This window comes from Molothrus ater, chromosome 14 (assembly GCF_012460135.2).
Source record: "Molothrus ater isolate BHLD 08-10-18 breed brown headed cowbird chromosome 14, BPBGC_Mater_1.1, whole genome shotgun sequence".
NCBI classification, from domain to species: domain Eukaryota; kingdom Metazoa; phylum Chordata; class Aves; order Passeriformes; family Icteridae; genus Molothrus; species Molothrus ater.
In genome coordinates this window covers 10,034,114-10,050,191 of record NC_050491.2, presented here as the reverse complement: position 1 = coordinate 10,050,191, position 16,078 = coordinate 10,034,114, and the positions used below count along the sequence as shown (strand labels likewise).

The window sequence follows — 16,078 nt, the reverse complement described above, 5'->3', positions numbered from 1 at the left end:
TGGTGGTGATGTTTGTTTTCTTTTAGGTTTTTGGTTTTTAGACGTTGGGAATAACTTCTTCATGATCAAAGATCACCTTTGCTCTTCAGCATTTGTACTGTTACCTGTTAAGGGTTGTTTTTCCTGACAGTTGAGACAAACTTACAAGTTTGCCTTCTTATCATCTCCCAAAGATCTTGCAGTTCGAGACTGATCTCTGAACAACCCATTCAATGTAGTTTTGTTAGATATGTGTGCAGGGCCTGTCCTAGTGTGAGTAATACATAGATATGTAAAAAAGCAATGATGTTACTAGAAAATTAAATCAGGCTTTCTTACAAATTAAGAAGGACCTTTCAGAAACACAAGATGTCTTTGTTACACTTGAAGAACAGTTTCCCAGTAACCAGAATTACTAAAATTTGTATACTGTGGTAGATACAATTTCTTAAATAATAGCATATTGTACTGTGAAACAGATCTGTGAATATTTCTGAATCTGTGAAAGGATTTAATGGTCACACTTCTAAATGTTAATTTAGTTTGTCTAGCATCAGCACCATATGATCTGACTGTAAAAATGCTGCTCACTGTTTATGTACTCTCTACATTCTTTCAGCTTCAAGAAAATCAGGATGAAATAGAAAACATGATGAATGCAATATTTAAGGGTGTTTTTGTGCATAGATATCGGTAAGTTTCTCTCAGTAAATAATGTGTAGCATCATTAATTTATTCTGGAAGCTGGGGGCAGGTTATTTCTAATTATTCATCTCTTTGAACTTACTGCCCCACTTCTCTCCACAGAGATGCAATTGCTGAAATAAGAGCCATCTGCATTGAGGAGATTGGAATATGGATGAAAATGTACAGTGATGCCTTCCTCAATGACAGCTACTTAAAATATGTGGGGTGGACTATGCATGACAAGGTAACCTGCACAGAGCAGGAGGAGCAGAACCAAGAAGCAGAACTCCTTGGTTTTAGTTATTGATCTTTCCAGACTAGGTTTGGATCTCTTAACTATTTGAATTGATCACTGCTTCCCTTATCACTCAGAAGTACTGGCATTTCAAAATGCATATAAGCCAGACTTGAATGTTTTTAGAAAGTACGTATAGATTTTTTTAAGAAACTGTTATTTGTAGGCAAATAGTCTTTTCTATTTATTTGTTGCTGATGCAAACTTGTAGTTCATCATGCTTAACTACTTCAAATTAACTCATCATCCTTATAGCCTGGCAGTACTCTGTTTTGCCAAGTTATGAAACTCTGGCATTCTCATCTAGCTGCAAAAAGTATGGGAAAAGCCCCCTTTTGTGCTGGCTAGTGCCTCAAGCTGTTATTTACCAACTACCATCTGAGACTATTCTCTGCTTGGAGGGGTCAATATGGTTTACAAATAGTCCCTGACTCATTATTGAGTCAGCACATATCAGAAACTTCAAGCTGTTGAATTTTAAGTGAAAGAACTGAGGGATGCTTGGTCTTGCTGTGCTGTTCATGGGCTTGGTGTAAAAACCCAATAACCTCTGACAGTGGGGTGAGGTCATCTTTACCTTAGAACATGTTCTCTGCTGAAGCAGATCTTGTATTTCAAGAGGAGTATTTCTCTCATTATTTACTTAGTAATTTTGATTGACCAAGGAATGGTCATCAATGATAGAAATGTCTTGAGTGTTTAGAAAGAATGAAACAGATGTATTTTGATTTATGGAGATGGTAACTGCAGGGAGACCTTGGAGGGTTTTGTTAGTTTTTGTTGCTTCACTGCCTTGTTACAAAGAAGGTTATATCCTTATGTCATTAATATGATTATTTGTAGAGTATTGTGACAGCATTTAATCTTTGTTTTTGAATTAATTCTCACTGTAAAAGAAACTTGTCCTGTATGACATGAAGATCACATCAGTATCCTATATTTGACTTTTAATTCAGTTCTTAATTTTATTTTAGCAAGGAGAAGTAAGACTCAAATGCCTAACTGCTTTGCAAGGGCTTTACTATAATAAGGAGCTTAATTCCAAATTGGAACTCTTCACCAGTCGGTTCAAGGTTAGTGTTATTTCTTACTTTGAGTATATATGATTTTTTTAAAAGTTGCATCACACATCTTTCCTCTTCAAAAACATTTTCTTTTATGTTCTTAGGATAGAATTGTGTCTATGACTCTTGACAAAGAATATGATGTTGCAGTCCAAGCAATAAAATTACTCACTCTTGTTTTACAGTAAGTACATGTATATTTCCTTATTTGACATACAACAAATACCAAAACTTAAGTGTTGGCCTTGTGGGTGAGGCCAGCAGCATGACACTTCAAATAATCTGAAGGCTATAGAAATGTCTGTGCATCTTACTCTCAAAGAAAATGGAATTCCAAAAGTAATCTGTCTAAAACAGTGTTACTGCTTATCTCCCACAGGTCAGTAGGTGTAAGGGCTAGGGACTCATAGTTAAAAGCTATCATGGAATGGTTGAAATGAAGAACACAGAATATGTTGAATGTTACACTATATTCGAACTCTTGAGCATAACCTTCTAGCAATAGCTCATACTTCATCAGTGTATTTTGTTCAGGAAGACTTTGGAGCTAAGACTGGAGTTTTAGGATGATAAATTGAAGGAAAAAGTTGAGGTTCTCATTCATTTCCATCTCCCTCATTAGAGTTCATACTTTGTTGACTCAGTCTTTTTGGTTTTTTCTTTCTTTTTTCTTTCCTTCTTCCCATCCCTACCCCTAGGAGTAGTGAAGAAGTTCTGACTGCAGAAGACTGTGAAAATGTCTACCACCTGGTTTATTCAGCTCATCGGCCAGTGGCAGTTGCCGCAGGGGAATTTCTTTATAAAAAGTAAGATGGAGAAATTACAGTTAACTTCTTGGTCCTGTAGATTTGTGTGCATTAATATAATGATTCCTATTAGATTTAATCAAGAAAAGGAAAAAATGAAACATAAAGTGGCCTTAAGAAAGAAGAGACAATGTAACATTACTCTATTTTCTAAACTGCTGTAGTTTTTCTAAATGGGAAGTAGAAGTTAGGATTGCACTTTGAAAGCTTTAGGGAGTATAATAAAAATGTTCCTTTGTCTTCTCCTTTCCCATTCTTCCTGTGAAACATCTTTAAATGCTTATGTAGTTTGAGGTCTAAAACTTGGGCTTAGATCATGACTGTTTTCCCATTTGTAGTTCCTCCCCTGTGCCTGTCTCCTCCCCATTGTCCCATATGACCATTTCATAAAATATTTTTCATTTAAAAAATCCACTAAAAATCCAGCATGTTAGGTGTGTAGGAGAACAAAATAGAGCTTCCATCTAATATTTTTCAGACCTCCTTCCAATATTTCTTAGCTGCTTTAAAGTCTCCTATAGGGAGGTTCAGAAAATAGCATTTGCTGAGGAGGAGCATAGGACCTCAAGCACCTGCAATTATCACTGATGTTTGTAAAGCATTTTGTTGTAATCATACATCCTGCTGGAAACAGTCAGTGGCATATTAACTCAGCATATATAAAATGCATATTTGAAATTGTTCAAATGATACTTGGCCCAGATTACCTCCTTTCAAAGTAAAATATGGAGTGAAGCAACAAGGTATTTAGTGTGTAAAAACCCAGTATCTTGATGTGAATTGACTGGTGAAGACAATGAAGAAGAAAGTTGTCAAGAAATAATTTTTCTTTTAGGCTTTTCAGCCGCAGAGATGCTGAAGATGATGGAATACTGAAAAGGAGGGGAAGACAAAGTCCAAATGCTAATCTTGTGAAGACATTAGTGTTTTTCTTTTTGGAAAGTGAAGTAAGTAGGGTTTCAGGGATGTCCTTGTTTTTGTGGTGTGTGGGGGGGGTTTTGTTGTTGTTCTAATTTTTGTCAGTTAAATTTTGTTGGTGTTTTCTTTTCCCACTCATTGGCTAATAACCATGGTCCATGTCCTGGTTTTCCTGTTGTTTGAGCAACCTGGGGGTCAAAAGACTGTTTTGTAAGGTTGTGTTTGTTTGAAAGATCTGTCAGTACAGTATTGAGACTGGCTGTGAGTGCTGCTCTGACAAACATGATGATGTGTAAGTGTAAAGAAATCGTGAATTGATAGATTTAAAAGGGAGAGAGAAAAAAGCAAAAAATCCCACAATCCCTTCCCACCTATCCCCCAGGTTCTGACAAATCTTGTAGCACTGCTCCTTGTAGCTGTTGGTCTGGATTAATCTTTTTAAGTTAATTGGGGAAGAAAATCTTCTGTTTAACCAGAGAGCTTGCAAAACTTGCTCTGTATTTTTGCCACAGGCAGGAGCCAAGCATGAGAAATACTCTGTATTATAGTTCTGTAATAATCTTCATTGCTGATAAAATACTTAACCTGTTCTTATTTTAGTTGCATGAACATGCTGCTTATCTTGTGGACAGCATGTGGGACTGTGCAACAGACCTCTTGAAGGACTGGGAATGTATGAACAGTCTTCTGCTGGAGGAGCCTCTCAATGGAGAAGAACGTAAGAGATTTTTGTAGATCTTTGTTTATATTGCTGTGCAGTTTTTGTTAGGCTTGAAATAAGGAAAAAATATGTTTACATATATTTTCTGTGTTTCCATGACTATAAGAAGTCACTAATACCAATTATGAAATGTGAGGAAGTGTAGAAAGAGATCACCACCTGGTATGGAAGTGTTACACAAGAGCAATGGTTAGAAGAAATGAGAAGGAATTAGCATGCAGTGTTGCCTTGGTGTTCCACAAGTTCAGGCTGCACTTTTGGCATAGAGAAACTAAGTTACTTGTGAAACTGGTTAATTTATTGTTAAAACTACCATAAGGAAAAATACCATAATTTCTTTGACAGTAGACCCAAACAAAACCCCTGGTATAATTCTGTATTTCATAGGTCCTAATAAATGGACCTCTGAAAAATTGAAAGGAAGTAAAATAATTATAAAACTTGGGTGTTTATTCCATCCTATCCTGTGACCCATCCAGTGATATTCCCTAAATTTTTCAGTATTTTCTGGTGGTGTTTTTTTAGGTACTTACTTTCTATATCCCCTCTGTCACCCCCATCTCTGGAAATGAACTGTTGGTCTACATGTCTATCTTTTTGCCTTAAACAAAAAAGCCTGGAAAAACCCTCAAAACCCAAACAAAAACCCCAACATATCTCAATCCTTGTGGAAAATAAAAAATAAGTTGTGTGTTAACATCTGTTTCTTAAATTTCAGCTTTAACAGACAGGCAGGAAAGCGCTCTGATTGAAATCATGCTTTGTACAATTCGGCAAGCGGCTGAATGTCATCCTCCGGTGGGAAGAGGAACGGGGAAAAGGGTAGGAAGCAAAAAACCTGCTCATCTAGAGATGTGGGAATGGCTCTGTGGGGCCACTGGGGGAAGAAGGAAGAGATTATAGGCTATTGCTGCTGAAGGGACTGAGATGGGAGATTGAGCTTTGCTCTCCACGTCTGACTGCCCTGGCTAGTTTGCTTTTTCTGGACTTGGGCACGTGCTTGGTACTGTTCAAACTACTGCATTTGTTTGTACTAGTAAAGATAATAAAAATTGATTTTGAAAACAGTATTGATTTGAAGGGAGGACTAGAATCAATGTTTGGGAAATGCTAGAACTATTTTCAGTGGGAAAGAACAAAATGAGGGAAAGGAAAATACACCACATAGTCTCTTGAAAGAAGGCCAGTCCACCAGCTGGCTTTTCTGTGATTGTATGGAGTTTAGACAGCCTCTTTTGGGAAGACATTAAGCAGTCTTCTCTCAAGACTGGTTCATGTTTTGGTAAGAAACCCATTTAAGAACAGGTTGAAAACTTGTATGAAAATAGGATTGAGAAATTAATTGAGTAAATATTGCTAAAAATTGTAAGCTGAAGGTGTCCCCATTCTTACATTATCATTTCAGTCATGGAATTTTGTTGCAGGACAGGTAAACCTTTTCTTATAGGTTATCACTTCTGTTTTCAAGGTTATCTTAATAGTGTTAGGACTGACTTTTAATTGCATTTTTTGAATGCTGAATGTTGGGGGTTTTTTTAATTGCACACTTTCCTCCTGCTTTACATTGATACCTTACAGTGATTTTAGAGGTCTGTGTACCTTATCATCATTTCATTAATGTTAATGAAGCTTTGCATCAGAGCTTTTAGCTGTAAAATCCTCACAATACCAATATTTTAGGTGCTGACAGCAAAGGAAAAGAAAACCCAGTTGGATGACAGGACAAAAATTACTGAGCTTTTTGCAGTGGCACTTCCTCAGTTGCTAGCAAAGGTAGGTTTAATTCCATTTCTTGCTGATGGATGATTGCTGAAATGTTTACAAGTGTATTTCTGTAATTAATGATACAGCTAGCCGTGAGTTTTATTTTTTTTACTAATCTTTGTTTATATTTACTTGTTCTCTAATGAATTATGTTGTCCAAGACTTTTTCAACTAAACTTTTTTCCTTGCCAATTTTACAGTATTCTGTAGATGCAGAAAAAGTCACCAACTTACTGCAGTTGCCACAATACTTTGATTTGGAAATTTATACAACGGGGCGATTAGAAAAGGTACAGTAACATCCCCACATAAACATGAAAGGAAAAGTCCCAGAATTTACACTTTGGCACTGGAATTTCAGTCACCATTTTAGGAGTGGTTTTTTGTGTAAAGAAGATTTTATTTATTGTAACCCTTACTGATAGTGTGACTTCAATTTCAGAGTTGTGACTGGCTGCTCCTCTTAGAGATACTGAAAATAGGAGTTTTCTAAGATCTATCTGGCCAGCTTTAACAGAAAATCTTCCAGTTAAATGAACTTAAATTGAGAACATTTATTGCTGGGTTATGGTCATATTTGTGATAGCTGTTTGACAGATAAAGCTTGTAGAAACAGCTCAGTAAGTTCTCTTTTTCTGTCACTGAAGCTAGAAAACCACCATCATCATCGCATGAAAAAGAGGAAGGGTACCAGATCAAGAATAATGTAGTTACTGCTCTCATTTTATCTGCCATGATGATGAAGTTGAAGCTGTCCTCATCTCTGTCTCCTTCTCAGATGTGCTACTGCATTGTGAAGGAAGTAGCTGGAAATCATTAGAGTCAAAAAGTGTTAAAATGTGTAGTTGACCGCACAGCCAGCAGTGATCAAGCAGCAGTGAGCATCTCAGGTTGAGGGGAGGAATATATGAACAGCTGAAGTTGGCTTTAGTTGGTGGACAGTAGAGTGTTAGGAAACTAAAACTTCAATTATACAGCTTTTAAGGCACACATAAACATGCATAAATGTTTGTGTGAGTGGGAGATAAATACTTCTGTGTTGTTCAGTTGTCATTGCAAATTCAAATGTTAGATAAGACCATACCAACAATAGCAAACTTCTAATTACTTCTGTGATTTGGTCTTTGACAAGTTCCAACTTAATTTTTGATAAATAGACTTAATTTCTCAGAAGCTTTACTGATTTTCTAGAAGGTGTTTGTGTTCTGTATCATAGTACAAAAGTAATTATCAGAATTTACCTTTTAAAATTCTTTAAGGTTTATTAAATATGCCTGTGTATATTTGCATGTATATATGTATATATATGAAAATAACAATACATCTTTTCTTCTTTGGCTCGTCTACCTTGTAGCATTTGGATGCCTTACTGCGACAAATTCGGGACATTGTGGAGAAGCACACAGATATAGATGTTTTGGAAGCCTGTTCAAAAACCTACCATGCTCTCTGTAATGAAGAATTCACAATCTTTAACAGGGTTGACATTGCAAGAAGTCAGTTAATAGATGAATTGGCAGACAAGTTTAATCGACTGCTTGAGGACTTCCTGCAAGAGGTATTTTAATGTGCAAGATCACCTTTTCCTGCCCTTGTGAATATTTTCAGTATTTCTTTTCTGTCTTTCTCTGCAAGTCAGAGCTAGGGATGGGAGCTTCCCTCTGGCTTTCAAAACTCTTAAGTCAAGTGCAATAATACTACAGTGTCGCTGCTGTGATAGTGTGAACATAGACTGTTCTTGTAGTGAGTCTTTAATTTTGGTCTTTTGACAAGAATCCTTTAGGAATTTGAGTAAGTTTCAGATAAACAATTAAATACATAAACTTTTTACTCTTAGCTTTTGAGGCTTACATTTTTGAGAGTTGTAGTATTGTAATTCCCCTAGGATTCTCCTCAGATCTACTACTGTTGCTAGTCTTGCCTGTGGTTGCATACTGCTGTTGTTAAATATCAAAATCTCTAGAAAACACTCCCCCTCCCTTCCTGAATGCAAGCAGATGCAGTTAGTAGATCAAAAATAACTTTGTTCCCACACTGTGTTGATCTGAGAAGTGAGAATCTCCTGATAGAGTATTTAACTTCACTATGTGGGATCTCTGACATTCAGACAAAATTTGTTTCTCCTTTTCATCTGTGGTGAGGAGCATAGGAAGTGTCTTTTTGACAGCTTCATTCTTGACATTTCTCAGATGCATGTAGTTTATCAAGCTCTCCTTTTTTCTCTTGCTTTTTGTTCTGAACTAGAATTCCATTCTAGAAATCCCAAACAAAAAATGTGCCCATTTGTTTCCCTTTGTGATGAAAACAATGAGAGGTAAAGCAAGGAAAGAAGTTGTAAAGCATGTCAGAAGTTGGCTTGAAGGAAAAATGCAAATACTCTGGTGGAAGTGTTGAAATCCTTAGTTCTTTGATAGGTTGTGCAACTATAGAATAGTAAAACTTGCATTATCTCTGCTAGACTAAGGAGGAGTTTCTTGACCTCAGTTTATCTTATGTACAAATAGATACTTTTTTGACCCTTTGATTTTTACTTTTTTTTTTTTTACTAAATTCAAGTTTGTCAGAACTTACAGGAAAATTAGAACAAGCCAGTTCCCATACCTCACTCAAAGACTCTTTTCTGTGATTAAAGGAAGACTGAAGTACTGACCTGTGGCCCATCTAGTCCAGTGTCTTTTGTCTGACAGTGGCCTCTGCTGGATTCTTCAGAGAAAATAGAAGCACCTACATTATACATTGTATTTCACTAGCCTAGGCTTTTCCCTTTTCTTCTCCCTTCTCCTTCCTCCTGCCCCCCTCCCCCTCTGTCTTCCTCTGCTGATATTTTATAGAATCCTAGAATTGTCAAGGTTGGAAAAGACATTTAACATCATTGACTCCCATCTCTACATATGAACTGCTGACTGCCCTGTCTCTCTGACTCTTCTGAAAGCATATATGACATGATAAATATTTTATCAATAATTTAGAATCAGGTCTGCACCCTCTCCTGCCCCCAGCTTGGGGGTTTGTGGGTTTGGTTGTATTAAGTTCCCCAGTTCACTGAGACTACACTGCTTGAGATATCTCACTGTATGATTATTAAATAGGGGGAGGAACCTGATGAAGATGATGCATATCAAGTTTTGTCAACACTGAAGAGAATCACTGCTTTTCACAAGTAAGTGGCTTCTGCACATGTCAGTCAGGGTTTGTGGTGGGGGGAATTGTTTGTTTTTAATTCAGGATCAGGGTTTGTGGTGAGGGGGTTGTTTGTTTTTAATATGATGCATCTTACTTTTTAATGCAACTTAATGGGATTGTTTTGGGGTTTTTTATTATTTTTTGTGTGTGTGTTGGTTTGGGTGGGGAGGTATGCAGTGGTTGGGTTTTTTCAACATAAATTTAAAAACTTAAGTAATTAATTAATTAATTTTGACCAGTTAAGCTTTTAGTAGTTGTTAGTAGTCTCTGAAATTGCAGAAGAAGTTTTAGTTAAATAATACTTTTTGCTTCATTTCTAATGCTTCCAGTGCTCATGACCTATCAAGATGGGACTTGTTTGGCTGCAACTACAAGCTATTGAAAACTGGCATTGAAAATGGAGACATGCCAGAACAGGTCTGTAGTTAAAATGTGTTCTTTAGACACAACAACAAATACCTTTTGTTGCTGTCTTTTATGGGTCTTTGTCATCTAATGCTTTCTTTCCTTTTGATTTCAGATTGTTATTCATGCACTGCAGTGTACTCATTATGTAATCCTTTGGCAGCTAGCAAAAGTTACTGAAAGCAGTTCCACAAAGGTATGCCTTGTTCCAGTTGTATTAGTAAATAAACATTTGTACATAGTGCAGTGTCATCAAGTGGGAACTGTGATGGCATTAATTAAAACTAGGATTGTTCTTTATATTGATACCTACCTAATCATGCTTTTTGAATAAGTTCTTCTGAATTAATACTTTTAGTAGTCACATTCTTTACTTTTACAAACCTAGTACTTCCTTTAATTGGTTTTATTATTTAAATGTCAGTATTATATTTCATTTGACTGAATTTTAAAATAACAGTAAATCAACACGATTTGTTGATTTAGCATCAGCCTGTCAGCCACAGTAACAATACCAAGAAGGGATAGAATGGAAGTTACCAAACACAGTATAGTTAGTCTTTCTACTCTCAGGTAGTGGGTTTGGATTTGTTTGGAAACCTTGAAATATCAGTGACAAGTTGGTGAGATCTAAGAATTTGTACTATCATAGTATTCTTATTGCTCAGTATGTCACAATCCTACTTTACCCTTCATCAGTCTTTTAAATCTATTGTTAAATAAAGATGTGAAAAGATTAAGTTATTTTTTTTCAGGGAATGATGAGAGGCCCTGTTCTGGTTCTATGTATAGTAATCTTGAAGGACAAAGCTCTGGCAAATGTCATCTTTCCAATTTCACTTCTTGAAAAATCTTAGAGAAAGGATTAAGGTTTCCTGTATCCAGCATTACTTGAAGAAGTTGATTAGGTGGTTCACTGTGTGAACTGCCACATAAAAAAAGGCTTTTTTTAAAAGGCCTAGCTAGTTTAGAATGGAGTTTGTAAGTGCTGAAGCATTTTAATTACTTCTCAAAAATTAAAAAATGTAATCCCTGTAATCAAACATACTTTTTCTGCAGTTTCCAGTTTTTTACTGGAAATCTATGCTGGAGTTGCACTTCATTATTGGAGTTACTGTTAACACACCTTTCTTTATGTCAGAGGGGAGGCAAGGAAATTCTTCACCTTTTTTAAACACTTTGATTATCATGCCTGTAATTAATACAAGAAAAAGAAGTTATGACTGTCACAGTTTACTAGGGAGAAAACAAAGGGAACTCATGACATTAATAGTGTATGAGTAATTAATAATCCATTACTACACAATACTCTCATTTTAATGTGAGGACACATACGTTTTTCCTTTAATTTTTTTTTATTTTAGGGTGTTGTAGTTTGAGCTTCTGGTAGATGCAGGAGTGGAAAATCATGCTATGTAACTTGTACTAATGATCTTGTAACAGAGAACACCTGTATCACATTACTGTGGTTTTCCCCTATCTGTTGAGACTTCTTTAGTCTAGTGAGTAATTATAGTCTGAAGGTGTTAGAGATGAATATGAACTTCAGCACTGGCTGGTTAGTTTACCCATCTGTGTCTTAATGGCTTTTAACATTTCCAACTCCAGATACCTGATAAGAAGTGGCTGCACAGATTGTTGAGAGGTGGCGTAGGTGTGTGAAGGATTTGGAGGTTTTGTTACCTTATTCCTTAAAGGGTAAACAGCAGTCTTGAGGTTTTTGTAATTGTGATTAAAGCTTTATCACAAGCCTAATGGCAGAAGATGGGCTAAATACTGACAAGTTAGTTTAGAAATGAAGATTAACCTAGCTGTTTTGCAGCAAAATGTAATTTGTAGTACTTTCAGAAGGAATGAAAAGAACCTAATGGAAAGTTGTCCCTTATTGAGATTATTTTCTGCTCCTACATAACAGGTTTTTTAGTTACTACTTTTTTAAATAAAATAACATGATTTTCATCCCAACTACCATCTCTTCTGTGCTACACAGAATGACAAAATTAAGGAAATTGCTACTTGCTAATTTTATTTGTAATAGTGATTTTTTAAAATAATATAGTGGACTTGAATGTTGCCACTGAGGTCTGGTGGAATGCTCTGTGGAAGTTAATGCACTGTATAGGACTATTGGAAAAGCAAAACTGTTACATGAAATGATTCTTTTTAAAGGAGGATCTTCTACGTCTAAAGAAGCAGATGAGAGTGTTCTGTCAAATCTGTCAACACTACCTGACCAATGTAAATACTGCTGTTAAGGAACAGGTTAGTGGCTGTTGTTACTTGGAGTCTTCTAATACTGTACTTTAAAGCAGCTGAAAATTCCTCTTGCCAATATTTTTGGCACTTATGTGGGAACGTGATGTCCTGGCTGTTGAGGCTGAGTGCCCTTTGAGTGTCAGTGCACATGGTGCTTGTATGCTTGTCCTCCTCTTGTACACAGGATTTCAGAATCCATTTAAACTTGATTCTTTTGAGTAATTTTAGGCAGCATAATGTTTTATGCAAAGGAACTTTTTGCTACTTATAGTAATGACTCTGCAGGTGCACTGTAGAAGCCTCTGGGTATAAGCTGAGTGAGAGTTCCATTTCAAACCTCTTGCTTACCATGTGCTAATGACCCACATCTCCTGTGGAGCTGTGGATTCATAGCCTCAAAACTGGCTAAGGACAGCAATTTAAAAGGGTTTTTTTTAGTTCTGTCTTTGAATGCATCCAGGTGCAGCTTCTCTTCTCCTCCTTCTCTGTGTTGCTTCATAACACAATATATTCCTCAGTTTTTCAGAGTCCCAAGAATTTGGGCATCTCAAAATCAGGAGGAAAAAAAAGACTACTCAAGATGAGTGTGTATATGTTTATAAGTGCACAAAGTATTCACTGTAACCTGGGAGAGTTTATTGTTGGGAACACTCTCACACTGCTCTCTTGGTAATAGTGTTGTTCAGAGATGCTGTAGCAAATGCTTGGAAGCCTCAGCAATGATACACTGCTTGATGAGCAGCTATATAGTTAGTCCCTCATATAGTTGCTCTTTGTGGGGAGAGTTTTAGCTCCCGAATGTTTCAGACATAAAAAATGTAGATATTGAGCGTGAGTAAGTAATGTGTGACAGTTCAGGCAGGAGACAGAAGTCCTGACTTTTTTTGAAATGCTTGCATGGAGGTTTTGGGGGTGGTCCTTATTTTTTGTTTCTGTTTCAAAAAGAATTGAGACACTGGGAAACACTTGTCCTAAGTTCTGAGAATAACAGAGTTAAAAAAAAAATTAAATTGAATTGTAGGGGCTGAGTCTCTTCAATCTGTGAGCAAATATTTCTTTGGCCAGGATACTCATAGGATTTTGAGGTTCCAGTGAAGAGCACAGGTTACTGATAGCAGAATTAATTCTAAGTAAATGCCTTTAACAATCTTTAAAATGCTAAAATGAAAGAAAATGAAGTATGTCTCTACAGGGGAAGGACCAGATTATCTTCTAGGTAGACTGTTTAATTAAAGACATAGAAAGCCAGGAGCCTTTTTGCTGCTGAAGATAATAATAACCTGGTTAAAGTGGAAAATCTGGTCTGCTGAGTCGCACAACTGCAGCTTTTGAAACTCTTGCTAGAACAAAAATATTCCTGGAGCTTAATAGGCATGTTCTATGTCAAAGAGCTATCTAGTGTAATAATCACAAGGTGCAGGGTGTGAATGTGCTAGTAACAAAAATTACTGAAGCTCTGAGTAGGTCCCTCTAAGAGGCTGTATGACTCTGACTCTGGTGAACACTCTAGAAACTGGAGCTGCCTGGTTACACTGGGTAGCTGTCACACAGGTACAATGTTCCACTTCCTGTGGGTTCCACTTCCCTCCTTTAATCTCATGGAAGGACACAAGGGACTTCAGAGGAGCACATGTATTTTTTGTGATCAGGAATTAGTAATACTCACTATGAGAAGTTAGAGAACAGAGCTGTTCATGGAAGTACTTAGGAGATTAGAGCCAAAGAGAAGATGCAGCACTAAGCAACTTCTTGCCTTGGTCTGCTAGTTTGAAGAATGTCAGGTACTAAGTCATTTGAGCTTTCTGGGGCAGTGGAGTACAGACATTTAAATCTGATATCAGAAGTACAAGTTAGCCAGCAAAAGAAAAATTTGGTTGCACTTTTGCATTTTTGGACATTAAGATTTAAAGGGATTGAATAATCTCAGCTGTTGTATGTTAAACAAATGTGATTGAAACATTTTTAAGAAAAGACAGCAGAAAGGAGATTGTACTATGGTCAGAGTCCACAAAGTTCTCTAGTGACCAAATGTAGTATCAGTCAGGTAGAATTTGGGAGTTTCAGGCTTCTCATGTTTTAGTCTTGCAATATTTTCACATATAATTTGGCATCATCTGTGCAATATTTTTATTTGGAGACCCAGTCTTGATACAGTAACCAGCTATGTGAAGCTATGCACATTTTAAATGCAGCTGGCCTTTGTAGTTGTGTAGGACTTTCGTGGCCTGTGTACACTGTTGAGATCTTGAGTATTTTGTCAAGTGCAAATATATTATTCTAAACAAAATCCGCTTTCCAAACAAGTATTTATTAAGGTTTCTTTTTAACAGGCTTTCACAATTCTGTGTGATGTGTTGATGATCTTCAGCCATCAGATTATGACAGGAGGACGTGACATGTTGGAGCCACTTGTTTACACTCCTGATTCTTCCTTGCAATCTGAACTACTCAGTTTTATTTTAGATCATGTCTTCATTGATCAGGATGATGATAATAATAGTGCAGGTTTGTACAAAACTTAAATTACCTTTTTATTTTTTATTTTCTAATTAATATCTTTGTTTCCTTGTGCATTTCTGGGTTTTTGTGGTAGTGGGATTTTGTTGGTTTTTTTCTTGTTTGCCTGGTTATTTTTTTGTTTCAATTTTGTTTTGTCATTGAGAGGTGTGCATGTACGAAAAGGTAGGGGTGGCTTTTAGATGTCAGCAGCTGATTAAAGGATTTTCTGTATTGGGAACATGTAGGATAATTGCAATAAAGGTTTGGTTTAATAGGTTCAAATATTTATCTCTGTATCAGGGTAACATGTCAGTGGACAGTGAAGTGCATTGCCATCAGAACTGAGATCTGATTTTCTGAATCATGACCACTAGCCCATATCAGTTTTATAAAGAAATGTTTAAACATAGAGTTTTAAACCTGACAGTTTTCCTGTTCTGAACTCTTTCTAGATGGACAGCAGGATGATGAAGCCAGCAAAATTGAAGCATTGCACAAAAGAAGAAACCTGCTTGCAGCTTTCTGTAAGCTTATTGTGTATACTGTGGTGGAAATGAACACAGCCGCGGACATTTTCAAGCAATATATGAAGGTAAAGTTGAAGCTTAGTAGTGCTACTTAATAAAACTACTAGAATACAGTAGTTGTAGGATTTCTAACTATTACTTGTTTTTTACCTTGCAAGGTAACAGGTTCAAAATGTGAAGAACTCAAAACTCCAGAGTTGTAGGCCCTTTTTTGTATGTAGGGAGAAAAATTACTAAGATGAGATTTACAGTTCCAGTGTTGTGTGGGTGGTGGGGATCGAGGAGGGAAACTAATTATTTTAATGTTGTTTTTACTAGTTTTATTTTCTTACTCTGATTGATGGTGTCTTTTTAATTCACTTATTAGTTTAGTAGGCCTTTTGAGAATGTTCTTCCCAAGATCAACTCCATAATGTCTAGTCTCATCCAATCATTTAAGTTTAAACTTTGTAGAAGAGAAGTAAAATTTGAGTTCCTCTCCCCATTATCTTTATATCTGTTTCAATCTTACTTAAATATAAAAACCTCTCCTGGCTCATGGGATTCATAGCTGCACACTAATATGAGTTCTCATTTTGTGAACATGATAAAGCTTTGCTCCTTGGTGATTACCTTAAAATCCTAAAATTTCAGCAGCCTGCTTTTATATCTGTCTTGAGCGCCCTACATATAATTTTGATTCTCCAAATAACTTAATTGGGTCTTTCTTAAACCTGAAATACTTAAAAAACTGAACAGACCGCTGTCTTTGTTGGATAAATTATGCCTATGATGCTGTCTGTAAGTGCATCCTTTCAGCAAAGAAAATAAAACTCCCCACCAGAGTTACAGGAGTTGGTAAAAAGATTAGATTCCAATACTGTACCCTGAAGGGGTGAACACGTGTCATTAACAAATATGTCATGGCCCTGAAGATAAATAGGTCATTCTGCCTCTAAAGTAATACTGCAAGATTGAAAAGTGGGTTTATTCTT

General features: G+C 36.4%; 1 protein-coding gene across 4 annotated transcripts in view; it reads left to right on the top strand.

The window, feature by feature from the left end:
- STAG2 (stromal antigen 2) overlaps positions 1 to 16,078 on the top strand; it is a 73,074-nt gene that overhangs the window by 47,228 nt on the left and 9,768 nt on the right. For all 4 annotated transcript variants that reach the window (XM_036401987.2, XM_054516346.1, XM_054516347.1 and 1 more), the window contains exons 9-25: positions 599 to 672; positions 787 to 910; positions 1,936 to 2,034; positions 2,130 to 2,209; positions 2,724 to 2,831; positions 3,667 to 3,778; positions 4,350 to 4,467; positions 5,189 to 5,292; positions 6,151 to 6,243; positions 6,435 to 6,524; positions 7,589 to 7,792; positions 9,324 to 9,394; positions 9,747 to 9,834; positions 9,938 to 10,018; positions 11,992 to 12,084; positions 14,409 to 14,583; positions 15,030 to 15,169. In XM_036401987.2, coding sequence (XP_036257880.1) covers positions 599 to 672; positions 787 to 910; positions 1,936 to 2,034; positions 2,130 to 2,209; positions 2,724 to 2,831; positions 3,667 to 3,778; positions 4,350 to 4,467; positions 5,189 to 5,292; positions 6,151 to 6,243; positions 6,435 to 6,524; positions 7,589 to 7,792; positions 9,324 to 9,394; positions 9,747 to 9,834; positions 9,938 to 10,018; positions 11,992 to 12,084; positions 14,409 to 14,583; positions 15,030 to 15,169 — 1,854 coding nt within the window. The remainder of the gene's footprint in view (positions 1 to 598; positions 673 to 786; positions 911 to 1,935; positions 2,035 to 2,129; positions 2,210 to 2,723; positions 2,832 to 3,666; positions 3,779 to 4,349; positions 4,468 to 5,188; positions 5,293 to 6,150; positions 6,244 to 6,434; positions 6,525 to 7,588; positions 7,793 to 9,323; positions 9,395 to 9,746; positions 9,835 to 9,937; positions 10,019 to 11,991; positions 12,085 to 14,408; positions 14,584 to 15,029; positions 15,170 to 16,078) is intronic.